At 43.2% G+C, this 15,767-nt stretch overlaps 2 protein-coding genes across 6 annotated transcripts in view; one reads left to right on the forward strand and one right to left on the reverse strand.

Annotated features, from left to right (window-relative positions):
* Positions 1–5,975, forward strand: part of Luzp1 (leucine zipper protein 1) — an 82,905-nt gene extending 76,930 nt beyond the window's left edge. For both annotated transcript variants that reach the window (XM_021200472.2, XM_029539605.1), the window contains one exon: positions 1,137–5,975. In XM_021200472.2, the coding sequence (XP_021056131.1) occupies positions 1,137–1,292 (156 nt within the window). In that variant the 3' untranslated portion in view covers positions 1,293–5,975. The remainder of the gene's footprint in view (positions 1–1,136) is intronic.
* A 696-nt stretch (positions 5,976–6,671) lies between these two features.
* The window catches only part of Kdm1a (lysine demethylase 1A), a 53,264-nt gene continuing 44,168 nt past the window's right edge, over positions 6,672–15,767 (reverse strand). For 2 of the 4 annotated variants that reach the window (XM_021199979.2, XM_029539610.1), the window contains 9 exons: positions 15,032–15,166; positions 14,348–14,421; positions 13,496–13,607; positions 11,277–11,409; positions 10,274–10,461; positions 9,862–9,976; positions 8,573–8,700; positions 7,989–8,135; positions 6,672–7,184 (listed from right to left, as the gene is read on the reverse strand). In XM_021199979.2, the coding sequence (XP_021055638.1) occupies positions 6,999–7,184; positions 7,989–8,135; positions 8,573–8,700; positions 9,862–9,976; positions 10,274–10,461; positions 11,277–11,409; positions 13,496–13,607; positions 14,348–14,421; positions 15,032–15,166 (1,218 nt within the window). In that variant the 3' untranslated portion in view covers positions 6,672–6,998. The remainder of the gene's footprint in view (positions 7,185–7,988; positions 8,136–8,572; positions 8,701–9,861; positions 9,977–10,273; positions 10,462–11,276; positions 11,410–13,495; positions 13,608–14,347; positions 14,422–15,031; positions 15,167–15,767) is intronic. The other 2 variants (XM_021199977.2, XM_021199978.1) reach the window with 2 other exon arrangements.

Genomic DNA, 15,767 nt, shown 5'->3' on the forward strand with positions numbered 1-15,767 from the left:
GAGTTACAGATGGTTGTGAGTTGCCTTGTGGGTGCTGGGAATTGAACCCAGATCTTCTGGAAGCATAGTCTGTGCTCTTAAACCACTGAGCCATCCCTCTAGCCCACAGTAGTATTTATTTTAAAAGGCAGGTGACTGGGTTAACTGGGCAAGCCTGTCAATCTTTTAGGCGCTTAGCTCTTGGGTTCACCCAGTGTCCCTTAAAACAGCTCCACGAGAGTGCTAGCCTTACTTTTCATATGTGAATAGTAAAATGAAGGTAAGACAAAATGCTTTATTCATGGTCATCCAGGTGCATAAAATAACAAAGACCTTAGACTGGAACCTAAGATTCCTCTGTAGATCCAGTGCCTCTCTACCCTGATCACCTGGCTTTTCTGTTCATACTCATTCTTTGACAAAGAATATTGGCAAGCAGAATTCCAAGAGTGCTGAGAAAGATGGATATCTAGGGTCTTTAAGTTTTGGCTATCTGAGTTTCCAGGGAGAACCAAGCCAAGGGACAGAATGATATAAGGGGGAAGGCATGTGCTTTTTCATCGATATGTAAGCAGTAAGGAGCTGCTTAATTCAGCATAGTCCTGCCATGCAGCAAGGAAGTAGCTTTCACACATGCCACTTGGGGGTCTGCTCATATTTCTGTTCTAAGCTCTGGACTATAAACAGACTTCTGTTCAGTTATGAGTCAGTCTCTCTCTCTCTCTCTCTCTCTCTCTCTCTCTCTCTCTCTCTCTCTCTCTCTCAAGATTTATTTATTTAATCTATATGAGTACACTGTAGCTATCTTCAGACACACCAGAAGAGGGCCTCTGATCCCATTACAGATGGTTGTGAGCCACCATCTGGTTGCTGGAAATTGAACTCAGAACCTCTAGAAGAACAGCCAATGGTCTTAACCTCTGAGCCATTTCTCCAGCCCCAGATATGAGTCTCTTGGTCTCCTCAGTTGTTCTATTTCCAAGGGGCTTCATACTGACTCCTGCTCCCCACCCACACTCCTCAAGGCTATCTCTACAGTTACTGTGTAGTGTAGTGTCTTATGCCAGGTGGGAGAACTTCCCAGGGTGGAAGGCGAGGGTCTCATTCTTCCCTGTACTCTTTGCAGCTCACTTTTTACTTGTTACTCACTGGCACAGGAGGAAGGGGAGGACAGCACATTTGTTACCAGCAGGCGAATACACAACCCGCTGGAGCATTCTGAACTGCCTGGGAAGCAGGGACTGCCAGAGCCTGAGCGAGTTTGGACTGAGGAGCGGCTACATCCAGCAAAGCCTTATGCTGAGGAAGACTGAGCCAGCTAGGTGAAGTCTGCTGCTTCTTCTCTCCTCCTGCTTCTCAGCTCCTCCCCAATCCTGGCCTGTGAAGGACCCAAGGCCAGTTAACCAGGCTAAACACAAAGGCCTTGGCTGGGAGACTGTAGAGAGCCAGGCTATGGCTCAGGTAACTTTTGCCAGTTGTCCAGATAGGATCAGAGACTACAAACCAGTCACTCAGGCCCAGCTTTCCCTGATGCATGAGTAGTCCTCTCTCCTATCTCTGTCCCCAAGGTAGCATGGACCATTCTTTGACCCCTAAATGGGAAGCTACAGAAACCCACTACCATATAGAGGTAGCCAAAAGCCCTCGCCTCTGCTCCATGGTATAAGCAGCTTGTATATCAAAGCCCAGTCCCATTTGCTCTGTGTTTGATGCCCTGATTGTCTCCTCATCATATCCAGTTGGCTTTTTCTTTGCTGTAAGAGACACCTCTACCCCCACCAAGAACACACTAAGAATTATCAGCCATCATTTCCATCTTAAGAGGCTTACATTCCTTTGTCTTTGAATTCCTGAGAATTTGGAAACCGAAAAAAGGGTCTGCTGCCCCTAAGTAATTATGGGACCATCCTTATGTTGAAGCTTCCCTGACCTGACTTTTGGATAACCAGTTTCATGGAGGCTGAGCCGGATACCAAATGGAATGACATCATCCTCTGACGCCAGCTTTCAGCTCACCTTCCAAAGGCATCAGAAACAGACAGATCTTGTACATTTCCTTTCCTGGGCACCAACACTGCTACTGGTATCACCTTTCCTCTCTGGGGGCTGGAAACTTCAGCTGACTTCATCATTCTCCTCTTAGGAAAATCCCTACACTGAGTAGACAGACCCGGCACAGTCTGCCTTTTAGGAAGTGCCCAGCAAACGGGAAAGCAAACAAGAATTCCTCTAGTCACTCCACAGGCAATAGCTCCATGAAAGGCATGGACGGGCTGTTTCCCTCCCTTTGCTCCTCCATCCCATGGAGGAGACCTTGCACTTTACCATGCTGACTGCTGATGCAAAGGCAAGCCCTCGGCATCTACGAGTAGACCATTTCAGAGATTTCATTGGAGGAAAGTCAATATCTGCCTGTTGAGGGCCTCGGATTTATGCAGTTCAAAGTGCTTTAAGCCTTTTAGGAAGGCAGATAAACTTTTATCTCCTTATGCTGATACTGACTGACCACATGGGGGAGTTAAAAACTGCTTGCTTGTCACTGAATTTTCTGAAGCATTGTTTCAATTCAAAGGGATCCTCTTTGTGAAGTAGACGTCATTGCCTTATCACTAGACTAGGAATTTGGAAAGCCACTTTTCCCCATCCCTCCTGGCTTTGTCATTCCTTGCTCTGTGATCTTTGGCAAGTCTTCTTGAAGCCTCAGTTTTCCCTATCTTTAAAATGAGTTCTTTGTTGGTTCATTGGTTGCGTGCATGTGTATCCACATGTCACCTGCAGACGCATGCTGGGGATTGAGCATAGGACCTAGTGTGCAAGGCAGGTGTCCTGCCACTGCTGCTTCCCAGCTCAGAGTGAGTTCTATGGAGTGGATGACCTCTAAGGCCTTCAACTTTGGTGTTCTACACTTGTTTTACCCTTCAGCGTGAGCTGACTCTTGGTTTTGGAAGGTGATGTCCACATGAGTCTGGGGAACATCTTTCTGCCTTCAGTGGTTTCTGGGTCTTTTTTCTCTTTTCCTCATGTTTCTGTCATGGGGATGAGTCTGTAAGGCCTGTTTTCAGTATGAGGTAAAGGGATTGGATTGGGTGGTCTCAGGTTTATGTGGCTCTTGCCCAGTGCCACATTTCCTGGCTTTCAAGCTAGGTGCTTTTTATAACGTAAGTCTTGTTTGATTCCTGTTCCCGTGCCTTTCCTGTGAATTTCCTGGCCACAGGGAAGACACAGGACATCCTCAGGAGGACTGAGTAGTCTCCCTTCACCCTTCTTAGCACACACACACACACACACACACACACACACACACACACTGGCACTTACCTGCCCTTGTCTGCATCAGACTCAGCCATCCTGCCAGGGTGTGGGGAGATCTACCGTGTTTTGTTTGTTTGCTTCCCCCAGCCCCTAAGGGACAGGAATAACTAGCACTTCTGTTTTAATGGAGTTTTGCTAACCTGAAGGCATTGCCATGTGTCTTGCCTCCACATCCCAACTTGATAGACAACTAAGATAGTGTTTTCAAGATCTGTTCCTGCTGCTGCTTTTGGGTTACTGGCCAGAAACTCCTTAATTCAAGGCTGCAACCTCTCATTTGCAGTGCCCCCTGACACTCTCCTGTACCAATTGGCAGCCCTGAGAGTTAAAAGGAAACAGACCCCTGTGGTGGTCCACTGAAGAGTATAGGAAATTAAGTCTGTGGCTCTTCTCTGCTGATAAAAACAGAGGGGCACAAGCCCTGCCTCAAAAGATCTCATCAATAATTTTTGTCTTTGGGTGTTGAGCCCTGGATTCTTCTGGTGCTTTAGCTCCTGGTGCCAAAGTCTGGATCTTTCCACATTTTAGTAGCACCAACACCTGCTGCTATTTGAAATGTTCCGTGGAAAAGGGACAGCTGTGGGCTGCCATTTTGAAAATCTGAGTGCAATAGCATTTGATTGTAACAATTATTTCAGGATATTTTGTTTCTTTTAGTCTGCACACTTTGTAGTCCTGCCATAAGGTAGATTTTATTTTTAAGTATCTTAAGCATTGCAAACGTCTATACCAAGCAAATGGAGGCTAGAGGGTTGAAGTCCCCTTGGGCCTCATATGGATGGCTAGACTGGCTCTGATTCCAAGGTCGAAAGACACATCACTTCTGAAAACACCAAGATTAACCTTTGGGCCCAAGCCAGAAGCTGCAGGAAGCCTCCACACAGAACGGAGACTGGTATTCAAACCATTGTCTAATCAAGCCAAATATTCCCCACTAAGAGACCCACTTTTCTGACAGTGCTTCTCGACAGTTTGGGTTGATGGCTAAATTGAGCCAGCAGGTCAGGAGTTTATGAGAGTTCTGAGTACAGGAACCTGGTCCTGGATATGCTTGGTTGGAGGATGAAGAGCTGGCTACATGCCAGGAACTGCTATCTTCCACCTGCTGCTGTTACCAGCTACTCTGGTATTGAAACAATCAGAAAAGGCTGCAGGGTGGCAGGCAAGGAAGCTAAGCCAACTCTGAGGCAGTGAGACAGTTCAAATGAGTTGAAGAGATCTGTGTGGGGCCAAGGCTACAGGCAAGCTTGCACACCAGCCATCCCTCTCAGGTGGCAGGGGCTGGTGCCTAGAGCAATAGTGGCTTTCTTGTCCTGGGCTGTGTTAGTTGTTTCGATTTAATGGGTCAGTAAAGGAACAGGGACTCAGAGGCTGGCCCATGGCTGCCTTTGTTGGCATGGGTTTCTATTCTGACAAAGAATGCTTTGTAAGAGCTGCTTTTTAGGGATTATCTTTTAAACACCCTGAATGGGGAACAGGGTTCTCCTCAACCACCTCAACCAGAGTCATAGGAAAGAGGTCCTATTTTCCTGCTGCTTCACAGCTCAGAACATGTATTGAATGGAATGTATTTTTAAGAGAATAAAGTCTATTTTTTTGTATTTTAAAGATTGAGAGGGCTAGAATGATAGATAGCCCTTAAATAAACTTACGCATGATAGGTCCTTCGCTAGGGCCTCAGCTGTTGGTCTACACCTGCCCAGGCAGGTGGCTCTGGCTTCACCTCTGCCCCTTGGAGTCTAGGTGCAGCAGCTTCTACATTCCTGCTCCAAGCACGGGACCAGAGAGGCCAGAACCTGCCTCTGGAAAGCAGGGCACAGCCACAGGCAGTGGGCTCAGGGCTCCTTGGGTGCATGTGTATAGTTGAAGCTGCCTGTCTGCATGTATCCTTTGGCTGTAATGCTCTCTGTTGGCTCTGCAGCACAATATTGTAACCAATAAAGCTCCCTTGTTTCTATATGCTCCTTTGCGTCAGAGATGCCAATTTTGTCTATATAATTTCTGGAAACAGCTGTTATCTCTGAATTGGTACTGCTGGTGTAGCATTTCACAAATTTAGGCAAAATACAGAGTTTAAACTAACAGCTAACTCTTTGCTCTATTTTCTTTTTAGGTCTATCTGTTATCAAAGAGAATTTCTCTGAAATTAAATGCCTTAAATCCCAACAGAGTTTTAGGACAGCCAGGTCTACACAGTGAGACCTTGTCTTAAAAGCATCTGCCATTTACTGCACCAGAAATCACCTTTCCATCTCTAACATCATTTTTCTACTGCTGGCACTCGGGGAGACTTGGATAAAAGCCCCCACTCCATTTTCATCATCTAACCGAACCCAGTATAATGTTCCTTAATTCAGCTTCATTTAGAGCTTAGGTATAGTGATGCAGACCAATAATCCCAGTACACCGAGACAAAAAGACCTTGAGTTCAAGGCCATCCTGAGTATACACAGACACACACCCACACCTTCTATAGCAGTGAAGACTTTACAGATACTATATTTAGAGATGGGGAGGTTATATTGGGGGTATAGGTACTATTATAGTAGCTATAAAGGAGACAGTTCAATTACAAGGTGCTCTAATGATTACCAGTACATGAGAATTGCAAAGAAACATTCCCATGTAACCTTTCATTTAATAGACTGCCATTAAGAACTATAGTGGGGGGGCTGGTGAGATGGCTCAGTGGGTAAGAGCACCCGACTGCTCTTCAAAAGGTCCAGAGTTCAAATCCCAGCAACCACATGGTGGCTCANCCCTCTTCTGGAGTGTCTGAAGACAGCTACAGTGTACTTACATATAATAAATAAATCTTTAAAAAATAAAAAGAACTATAGTGGGGCTGGAGAGATGGCTCCATGGGTAAGAGCAGTTGTAACTCTTGAAGAGAACACATGTTTGGTTCCTAGCACACAAGTGAAGGCTCATGGGCACCAGATACATGCAGGCAAACACTGATACACAAAACAAGACCCTTTAAAAAAGGAGCTGCAAGTATAGGAGAGCCCTCGGACCCCCCCTCACAGACAAGGAGAAAACAGATAAGCTATTGTTGGAGGTACGATCTTGCATTTCCAAGGGAGCAGCACTTTGTGTACTGTGTATATACAACTTTTATTCAGAAGATCAAACTAACTTTATATGAGGTCAGAGAGATGGTCCAGCTTTTTTTTTTTTTTTAAAAAAAAAAAAAAATGCGGTTTTTGCAGAGGACTCGAGTCGGGTTCCCAACAACTATGGTGGTTAGGATGATTTAGAACCACCTGTGACCAGCTCCAATGCCTCTGGCCTCCACAGGCACCCACTTAAATGTGCATACCAACATACACATACACATACACACACACACACACACACACACACACACACACACAAACAAATAAATTTTCATATAAAATTATTTTAAAGTTTTATTCTCAAAATATATTAAAAAACAAAAACAAAAACAAAAACAAACACCATAGACTAAGAGTTATCTCACACCACTTGCTTCTCGAGCAATCTTTATGGAGCTGCACTTCCAAATCAATGGGTAAATCCCTGTCTGTGCTGTCAGCCAAAGGAGCCAGCCTCTGCTGTCAATTCAGAAGTCCCAGCAGCTGATGATGACATGGAGTTCCTCAGTAGGATCTAATATTGCTAGAAGAACTTGCCTACGTGGCAGACGACATGCCATTGGACCTCTTTGTTTAGAACCATCTGTCTCACATACTTGGGGACTGCTGTGCAGGGACACCTGGTGTGGCCTGACGAGGCAAAGTGTACATGGCTCCCAAAAACTGGTCGGCAATCCTTCCTGCTTCTCGAAGCCCACTCAGCAGAGCACCGTGGACTGTAGCTGGGTAGTTCCGGATTGTATGTTCTCCAGCAAAGAAGAGTCTTGGGATTGGCTAGCAGGGATAGAGGTAGGGGAATCGCCAAGTTGCAAACATAACTTTATCGTGTTCAAATCGCTAAATTCCTGTTGACTTTTGAAGACCGATCTGCTCCCATCACTAGTTTGTCAGTTTACCAAAGTGTCTCTAGATCAGTTTATTGATGCTCAATATTCTAGTTTTATGTAGTACCTGCTAGCTAAGATTGGCAAGGCATCCTAAACTCTGAACCACAAGGGGGAGAGCCTTTTTAGGGACAGGAATGTACTTGACTTTCTAGTTTAGAGCAGATACCAAGCCTTGGGGTTGTAATATTGAGAAATACTGTAACAAGGTCTACCATAGTCTATATAAGCAGGACCTACAACCTAGAAAAGCCCTAGTAACTTGGACCTTTGCAACCCTCCAAGCTGCCATAAGATTAGGTAGGTAGAAATTAGGGAGATAGAAGAGAATGTCAGATACCCTGAAGCTATAGTTCCAAGAGGCAGTAAACCATCCAATGTAGGTACTGGGGGCTGAACTCAGGTCTTCTGGAAGACTAGCAGCCACTCTTAAATGCTTAGCTGTTTTCCTAATCCTCAAATAGGACTTTTAAAGGGAAAAACTGAGCAAGAAAAATTACTGACTTTTTATGTACTCTAGATTCATTTCTAATCTCGGCTACATTTACAAAGCTCATGTATGAGAAATAGTACTTTATTCCAAAAGTATCTAAGGGTAGAATAAGTAAAAGTCTAAAATTGTCAGATATCACTTCTTCCCTAAGCTTGTGGTCTTTCCCCAAATAGACTCAGACACAGATTCCTAGTTTCTTACCTGTGGGGCACCTGGAATGGAGGGGCCAGGAGTGATTGGCTGAGCCATTAAATCATAGTCATTTCCAGAAGATCCTGCAGCCACATAAGAATAGGAGCCCCGGGCCCAGGGATCAGCACGCCAACGAGATACCACAGTTTCCTTGGGCTACATAGAGAGATGTGAGTGAGTCATTACTGATACCAGGACCAATCAGCCCTCTCTGAAAACTGCTAAGACCCTGTTTATGTGAGAAGACCCGTGCTGCTTATCTTTTCATAGGTGGCTAGAAGTATTGCCATTGGCCTGAAAAATAAGCTTCCAAGAAATTCTCTTAAGACTTCCCAATGTGTTTGCTGAATTAAGCTACTTGGGATGTGACCCCCACATACAAAAGAGAATCAAAGCTAGCAGCTTCAATTTTCTGGGACACGTCCTAGAGTATTCTTTAGTTTCACACATTAAAATTCATGTCCACTCAACACATATCTTCATCCTGACATGGAAGGAATATTGTGGTCAAGAATTTAAGCTGCAAACTGCAACTAAGCCAAACCCTAGTTCAGTTGCAAGCTGAATCCAGGCTTGTCCTCTCACTCCCATACCTGTGGTACTGCACTGCTGCCAAAAATCCCTTTGAGAATGGCCAGGCACCGGCCGACAATCACATCATCACTAATGTTCTCCATAATGCCGGCAGCTTCTCCTGCTACCAAGGCCAATAGTATTGGAGCTGGGGAAACAGAACAATTCCAGCGTTTCTTAAGAGAGCAAAGTCAACAAACCATATACCACACGAAGCTGGAAACTACTGTTCTCAGCTCTGTCCCTAGAAACTGACCGATGTGTTTTCACCACCACCTAGAATTTTTAGTCCTGACCACTTAAGGTGGCTCCATGGCAATGGCAAGCAAGTTCATACCTATTACTACTTGCAGTCATTCATTTGGTGAGGATTTAACAGAACTGCATGACAACCCCAGGGCTACCTAGTTCTGTGGTTGTGAAAGATACACACTATACTACAGTTAAGAGGCAAATAACCATATGGGCAGAGAAACATGACACAAGACATAGTAAAGAGAATAGAATACAGAGATTTAATTCAGATTCTAGGCAACAGGAATGTATGCCCTCAATATATACATTCAGATCAAGCTGTAAAGGCTAAGCAAAACTAGACAGACAGTGAAAAGAGAAGGAATACACACAGAAGCTCTGAACAACACAGCAACCAGGATTTGAAAACAGTTCCAAGTTCTTAGAGCTGGGAGGGAGGATAGACGGGGAACAAGGGATGGGCCTCAGTGAATCCTTGGAAAGAAACAGGGACACTAGTAACTATTAGCAGCTATTACAGGAGGTGACAATGGCCTGGACACAAGGACATGGGTGGTGGTGGGTAAGGAATGCTAAGGGGGTGTGGGAGTTATTCCATGATACTGGCACTGACAGGACCAGATGGCCTGGATGTAACCAGGGAAAAGCATGGTGGTAACAGGTCAAAAATGTGTCTGTGCTGCTAAGCAGTGGCCTATAACTGCTGCATAAGAAACACCTGTTCTTCACTGTCTTGGAAGATGGAATTAAATATACTTATTTAGCGCTAGTTAACCAACTGATTATAAAATAAAGTAACAGGATGGGAGATCGGAACATAAACACATTTTAAGGAAGTGATCCGAGGCTTATGGGCAAACAGGATCTAAGTCTCAAAATGAAAAATAGTATGTTTCTTCATCTTTACATGCATTCTTCTAAACACTTTGAAGGGCTTTTATAGGATTTGCTTATTAATTAAAAAAAAACATTAGTCTTATCTATATTAGAAAACTTCAATATTCCTAATTCTGTTTCTATAAGAGTATGAAAAAATAAAATAGCAAACAGTTACCTTTATATAGGTTCCAGAAGAGGAAGAGCTCACCCCTGCTAGCAGTTGTACTGCCAACGTGCCCGAACAAATTGACACTTGGATCCCAGAACACACGGTCAAAACATAACACCACCTAGTATAGGAAGGAGCATATCAGCTGGCCTCAGAGCAACTGCTTTCTGTACGCATCACTTATAAAAGTCCCCTTTCAAAGTCATACTTCTTACAACTTATTAACCACTCCTAATCTACTTTGGACATTAAAAGAGAATCCCAAGTAGGTTTGGGGTTATAAAGTGTGCTTGGATATTATAGAATACAACCAGGCACTGCCAGGCCTCAGGCCTGGAATCATCTGAGGGAACAGGCAAACATGGCTACATGCAGAGCCCATTCTTCACTGATGCTACGGGAGAGGAAAACACAGCACCTTGTTAAGATTGCCGAATCCCATCCTTTGGACTGCAGATGTTTTCCACTCAGGAAGAGGTGGCACAAACTGAACAGCTGGTGGCTGTTGCTTCAACACTCCCAAAGGAAGTGTACAGAGAACTGCATCACACTTATAAATAAAGGTTTGACTTGTGGAACGTGTATTTACAGCAATCACTTCACATCCTAGAGAAAGTGGAAAAACTTTAATGGTAATAAGGATAGCACCAATGAGGAAACTGAATTTCCTTCAGTTTCCCGACAAGAAAACAGAAGAGGTGAACCTAAGGTTGCCAGGCTTTAAACCCTCACACTTGATAAATCCTACATGAGTTGTCACCTGCTCACTAAGGATGACAACTTGAAGACTGATCCAAAGCCTCACACTGTAGAGATACCCTGTAATGCTAAGCTCATCTCTAAGCTGACATTACAATTCTGCCACTATTTTACCTAATATGTATTTAAAAAAAAAAAATACAGATTAACAGTAAGTAAAGTCAGAATAAACTCTATAAGACTGAGCACCAACAAGCAGCTGGCTGACGAGTCCTAGGGTGGTTTTTATGAACATGTGTGTGTGTATGTATGTGTGTGTGTGTGTGTGTGTATATATATATATATGTGTGTGTGTGTGTATCTATGTGTATATATATATATATATATATATATATATATATATATATATATATATGCACATGTATGAGTGTTCATGCATATATGCATACAAAAGATATGCATATATCTTTTTTGATCAATTCACTGTAAATTATGAAATTTTTGAGAACATGGCACATCATAAATATGATAACTAACTTACACCCACCTTTTGTGGACACAGAATGAAGATGGTATGTTTTCTGTCACTTTGCCATCTGATTGCAAAAGGTATCTACAAAGTATACACTCATGAACCATGCAAACGAGTTACCAAAAATAAAGGTAAAAATTAGTCCTGTTTCAGGAAAGGTGTTCTACCTTCCTTTAGAGCAGGCACGTACCTGAGGCTGTGTAGCGAACCTGCCGCACTGCTGTGTTCAGTTTAATGTCCAAGCCTTCAGCTAAAGCCACGGGCACACATGAGTAGCCATTCCTTACTGTCAGGTGGCTTCCAGTAAACTCAAAGTCATCATCCTAACAAGGTAAAAGAAAGAACGCCTGTTTTTACACTCTTGGAATATAATGTATGCTATTCCATTTGTACTGAGTTCTATAGGATACTGTTAAAGACCACAAGCTTATATTTTATGTGTATGGATGTTTTCCTGCATGTTTATTATATGCTGGGACCAGGAGGAACAACTCTCATGTTGGTGCTGGCATTCAAACCCAGGTCCTCTGCAAGAGCAGCCAACCCACTTGACTGCCTGCCCTCTCCTTTCTGCCTCACCTCTCCAGCCCCAAACAGTATTTTAAGACCACAAACAGTTACTCAGTATTCAAAAGTTAAACTACCCAGAGGGGGGGGGGGGGACACTACTGGCTGATCTTGCTCCTACTCTCCAGGAAGAAGTTTTTGTCCCTAGATATTAGCACAGTTCTATATGACCAAGTATAGGCCATCCATCCATATGGGATGGAATAGAGACAGATGATCAGGAAGCACAAAGTAATATATTTTATTCATATGAATAAAATCCTTACAGCATTATAGATGTGCAAGACATCAGATTCACTGCCATAATTACATTTTTTACTGAAGAGCAAAATCCACTTTTAGTTCTTAAATTGACAGACTAAAGTTGAGGAAGATTTCCAAAACTACTTGGTCAAGTTAGGCAAAGGCAGCCCAGAGGCGTAAAGAAATTCTGGACATCTGAAGTTATCAAGCCAGGGTCTGACCTGGAAGCTAAGCGTATCCATCCCAATGGTCTAGAAATTTGGGGGGGTGGGGGGAGGGGGAATCATGAGTTTTAGTAATTAGATGTTAAAACTGATCTAACAGCAAAGATAAGCTTAGGTGTGAGAATGACAGTTTTTCAGAATGTAGAAGTTCAGCCAGAGCTAGAGGGGTAACATGATAGAGCATGTGCATGCACCTGAGGCCCTAGGGTCAAGTGTAGAGGCCGTAACAAAAAGGACAAGCCAAAGACAATAGTGTAAAATAGTGTATCTGACAAATGAGCTCTTCTGACTTAAAAGACAACCAGACTTTCACTGAAAGAAGACATAGAGCTGCTGATACACATGAAGGTACTGTCCTGACAGTCACTGGAATGGTAGCATCTCTGATGATGTGAAACACATGAATTGTCACTGACTTAAAAGGGGAAGGTCACCTAGTATGCAGTTCAGAAGTCTGTTACATGGTTAAAAACTGGGCTAGAGGTGTAAGCACAGCGCAGTGGCAGAGCAATTACCTGATAGGTACAGGCCAGGCCCCTGAACCTGATCCCTAGTACCGCCAAAGCCAGAAACTATTTTCCATAAGATCTTAGCAATTCTATTCCTACTTTCTTTGGAGGGGTGGGGGAGCAGTCAGAGACAGGATCTCAACTGGGTGTCTCACTGGCTATCCTGGAACTCATGTCTACCAGGCTGGCTATGAATTCAGAAATCCACCTGCCTCTGCCTAAATTGCAAGTGCTAGGATTAAATGCATGAACCACCATGCTTAGCTCCACTCTTATACTTTTTTCTGGTAAAAATAATATTCAGAGCAACTTCACTAATATTACCATAACACACACATACCATGAGTACACCCGTGATAAGTTAACAACCTATAGTAGAGCTGTAATAAAGGGATAAACTGTATCACAGTAAGTGAAGTCATTCATAAAGACAACTTACAAGAAAACTACAAGACAAACTGAAGCAGGACTGGGCGGAGCAATTAATTGCAAAGGGCAGAAGAAAACCCAGGATAATGTAAATAAATGTTCTGTATCTTTTGGTTTTTAAAGAGACAAAGCCCTCACTAGGCTATACAGACCTTGAACTCAGTTTTTTCTGTCCTAACCTCCAAAGCACTGGGATGACAGGAGCGCACCGTGACACCCGAGTGAAATGCTCTATATCCTAGTTGTGGTGGTAGCTCATTATGAAGCAAGCTTAGCAAATCATCAAGCTGATTGCTTACGCAGATTTCACTGTAAGCAAATGTCATCTCCTCCTGAAGCTATAAGATAGACAGACAGACACACCACACCTGCACACGCGCACATGCATACACAAGCAGTTCTCAAATATGTTCAACTCAATAATGAAGAAATCCTACCTGATCCCAATGTTTAAGAGAGAGGGTAGAGAGAGGTGTGGCGTTGGCAAATTCAAGATTTGCAAAGTGCCAGTCAAGTATTTGTCTGTCTCTTGATGAGAGGTATACATCACTGAAAAAAAAAAAAAAAAAATCAGGGAGTACAGGGTTAACAAAAACACAAAAGACATCACTGCTAGTCTCAATGAGCTCCAGGGATGGGGTAAGCCAATCTGGACTTTAAACTGGGGTGGGGACTTTGCCTTCTATCTAAAGCACAGAGCAGGCTCTCACCTCTATCATTAAACTACCCTGTCCCTAATTTCTACGGGCAATGTCAAACTTGGCTTAGCAGATTACAGTGGGGGTCACCTTTGTGTGAAAAAATTTCCTCATACTAAGTCTTCATACATCACAAAAGTGTAAGCCTTGTCTCAAATCCACAGGCTTTACTCCAAGGACAGATAGCATCTCTGAAAACAGGGCAGATGCATGTGGAGTATTTTATTAGCATGCAGTCACTGCCTGACCACAGTGGAAATAACAGTTCTGCCCCCTAGCCCAAATCTTTCAAATATAAAGCAACAATACTTTTAAATCACAAAGACAATTTCCACCTATGACAACTTCATCTCAATACCAGGACTTGTGGAGAAGGGCTAACTGTAGAAACTGAGAAGATCCTCACACTAACATGTAAGAGGAGGAGACCACAAACCGGAGAAGCTGCCCAATGACCACACATACTTCCCATTTACCACATAATTCAATACGCTCATGAAAAAAAAAAAAAGATCACTTTTATTATCTTCCAAACCGAACACAAGGAGAGCAAAGCTGAAAAATTCTTAATGTCTGAGTTTCTTTCTTTACCTTGGGGGATTGGCTTCCAATTCTTGAAGTTTTTCTTCTAGCTTTCCTTGTGTTTCAGCTAATTCATCATATTCCTGACATTATATAAAAAAATAAATGAGTGTAAATGAGTGTGGCTTAACCTTAAATAGATATTTACCTAATTTATATGTAACATACTTCCCGTTCAGACCATGCTTATAAAGTGTGATTTAATTTAAGGCTGGGGTTTTTTTATCCTGGAAACAAGCTATGAATGTGGGATGAGATGGGGCAGGAGAAGAAATGGTAAAAGCACTAGTAGTGTGTTCCAAGCAAGGATGTAGAGCAAAGCAGCTACCATGCGCTCAGCACCTCTCGTGGCCTCGGGACGGGACTCCTTAAACACAGTTCATTTAAGCTCCACAAGGACCCTCCAAGCTATGTGTGGCTAATACCATGCCACAGACAAGGTAACTAAGGAGGCCAAGGTGTTAGGGACACCAAGTGGGTTATTTAAACCACAGTCTGACTTCAAACTTCACATGCATTACCAACCTCAACCATCAGGATAAGAACTCTGCAGGAAACATTCTCACACAATACTGACTCGCCATGGCTCCTAAGGCAGCAAACCCTTTCTCCTAGCACAGGCACTTGCCATTGGCTGTGGCTCGGCTCAGGCTTCCTACCTCTCCATGACTGTTCGGGCAGGAGGGCACTGACCTTGCAGAGGGCGGTCAGATCTCTGTGCTTGCTTTTCACCAGGAACTCAGCTGTAATGTCTCTGGGCGGCTTCACTTCTGAAGCTTCTTTGTACTGCTGATGGAGCTCTTTAATTTTCTCCTTCAAATTTACCATCTAAGATGGAAAAGTAAAAAAATTTTCATACTAGATAGCAATGCAATTCATTCCCAAATAGCATACCCTTCACAATGGCTCTCCCTGTACACTGTTATGAAAGATCCTTGGAAATTCTGAATACCAGTTTTATGTCATGCCATTTGGGAAAAAAAAAAACAGTTTAACAGAGGTTTCTGCAACATTATCAGGTAACTAAGATGGATTTTTGAATTCCAAAACAATAAAGCGGAAAATGAATATTCCATTTTTAAAAAATATGTGAAACAACCTACCATCAATTTAAACTGATTTGGGGAAAGCAGTTAGCTGCCACTGCTTTGCTTTGAGACAAGGTCTCACTATGTAGCCCAGCTCTTAACCTCACAATCCCTCTAGCTTTAGCCTCTTGGGTGTTGGAATCTCACAGGTTCACCACCATGCTCAGCTTTGATCCTTTTATTAAACATATAAAAGGTCAGATCACTACAAAAAGAACATTCCTAATGTTAGTTTTTCAGTTATTAACAGGGTATTGAAACACAGATGTCTACCAACTGGTGATTCTCCAGCCACTCAATCCTTGCCACAGTCCATAAAGAGCTGGGCTGGAGTTCCTAGT

This window comes from Mus pahari, chromosome 6 (genome assembly GCF_900095145.1).
Source record: "Mus pahari chromosome 6, PAHARI_EIJ_v1.1, whole genome shotgun sequence".
NCBI classification, from domain to species: Eukaryota; Metazoa; Chordata; class Mammalia; order Rodentia; family Muridae; genus Mus; species Mus pahari.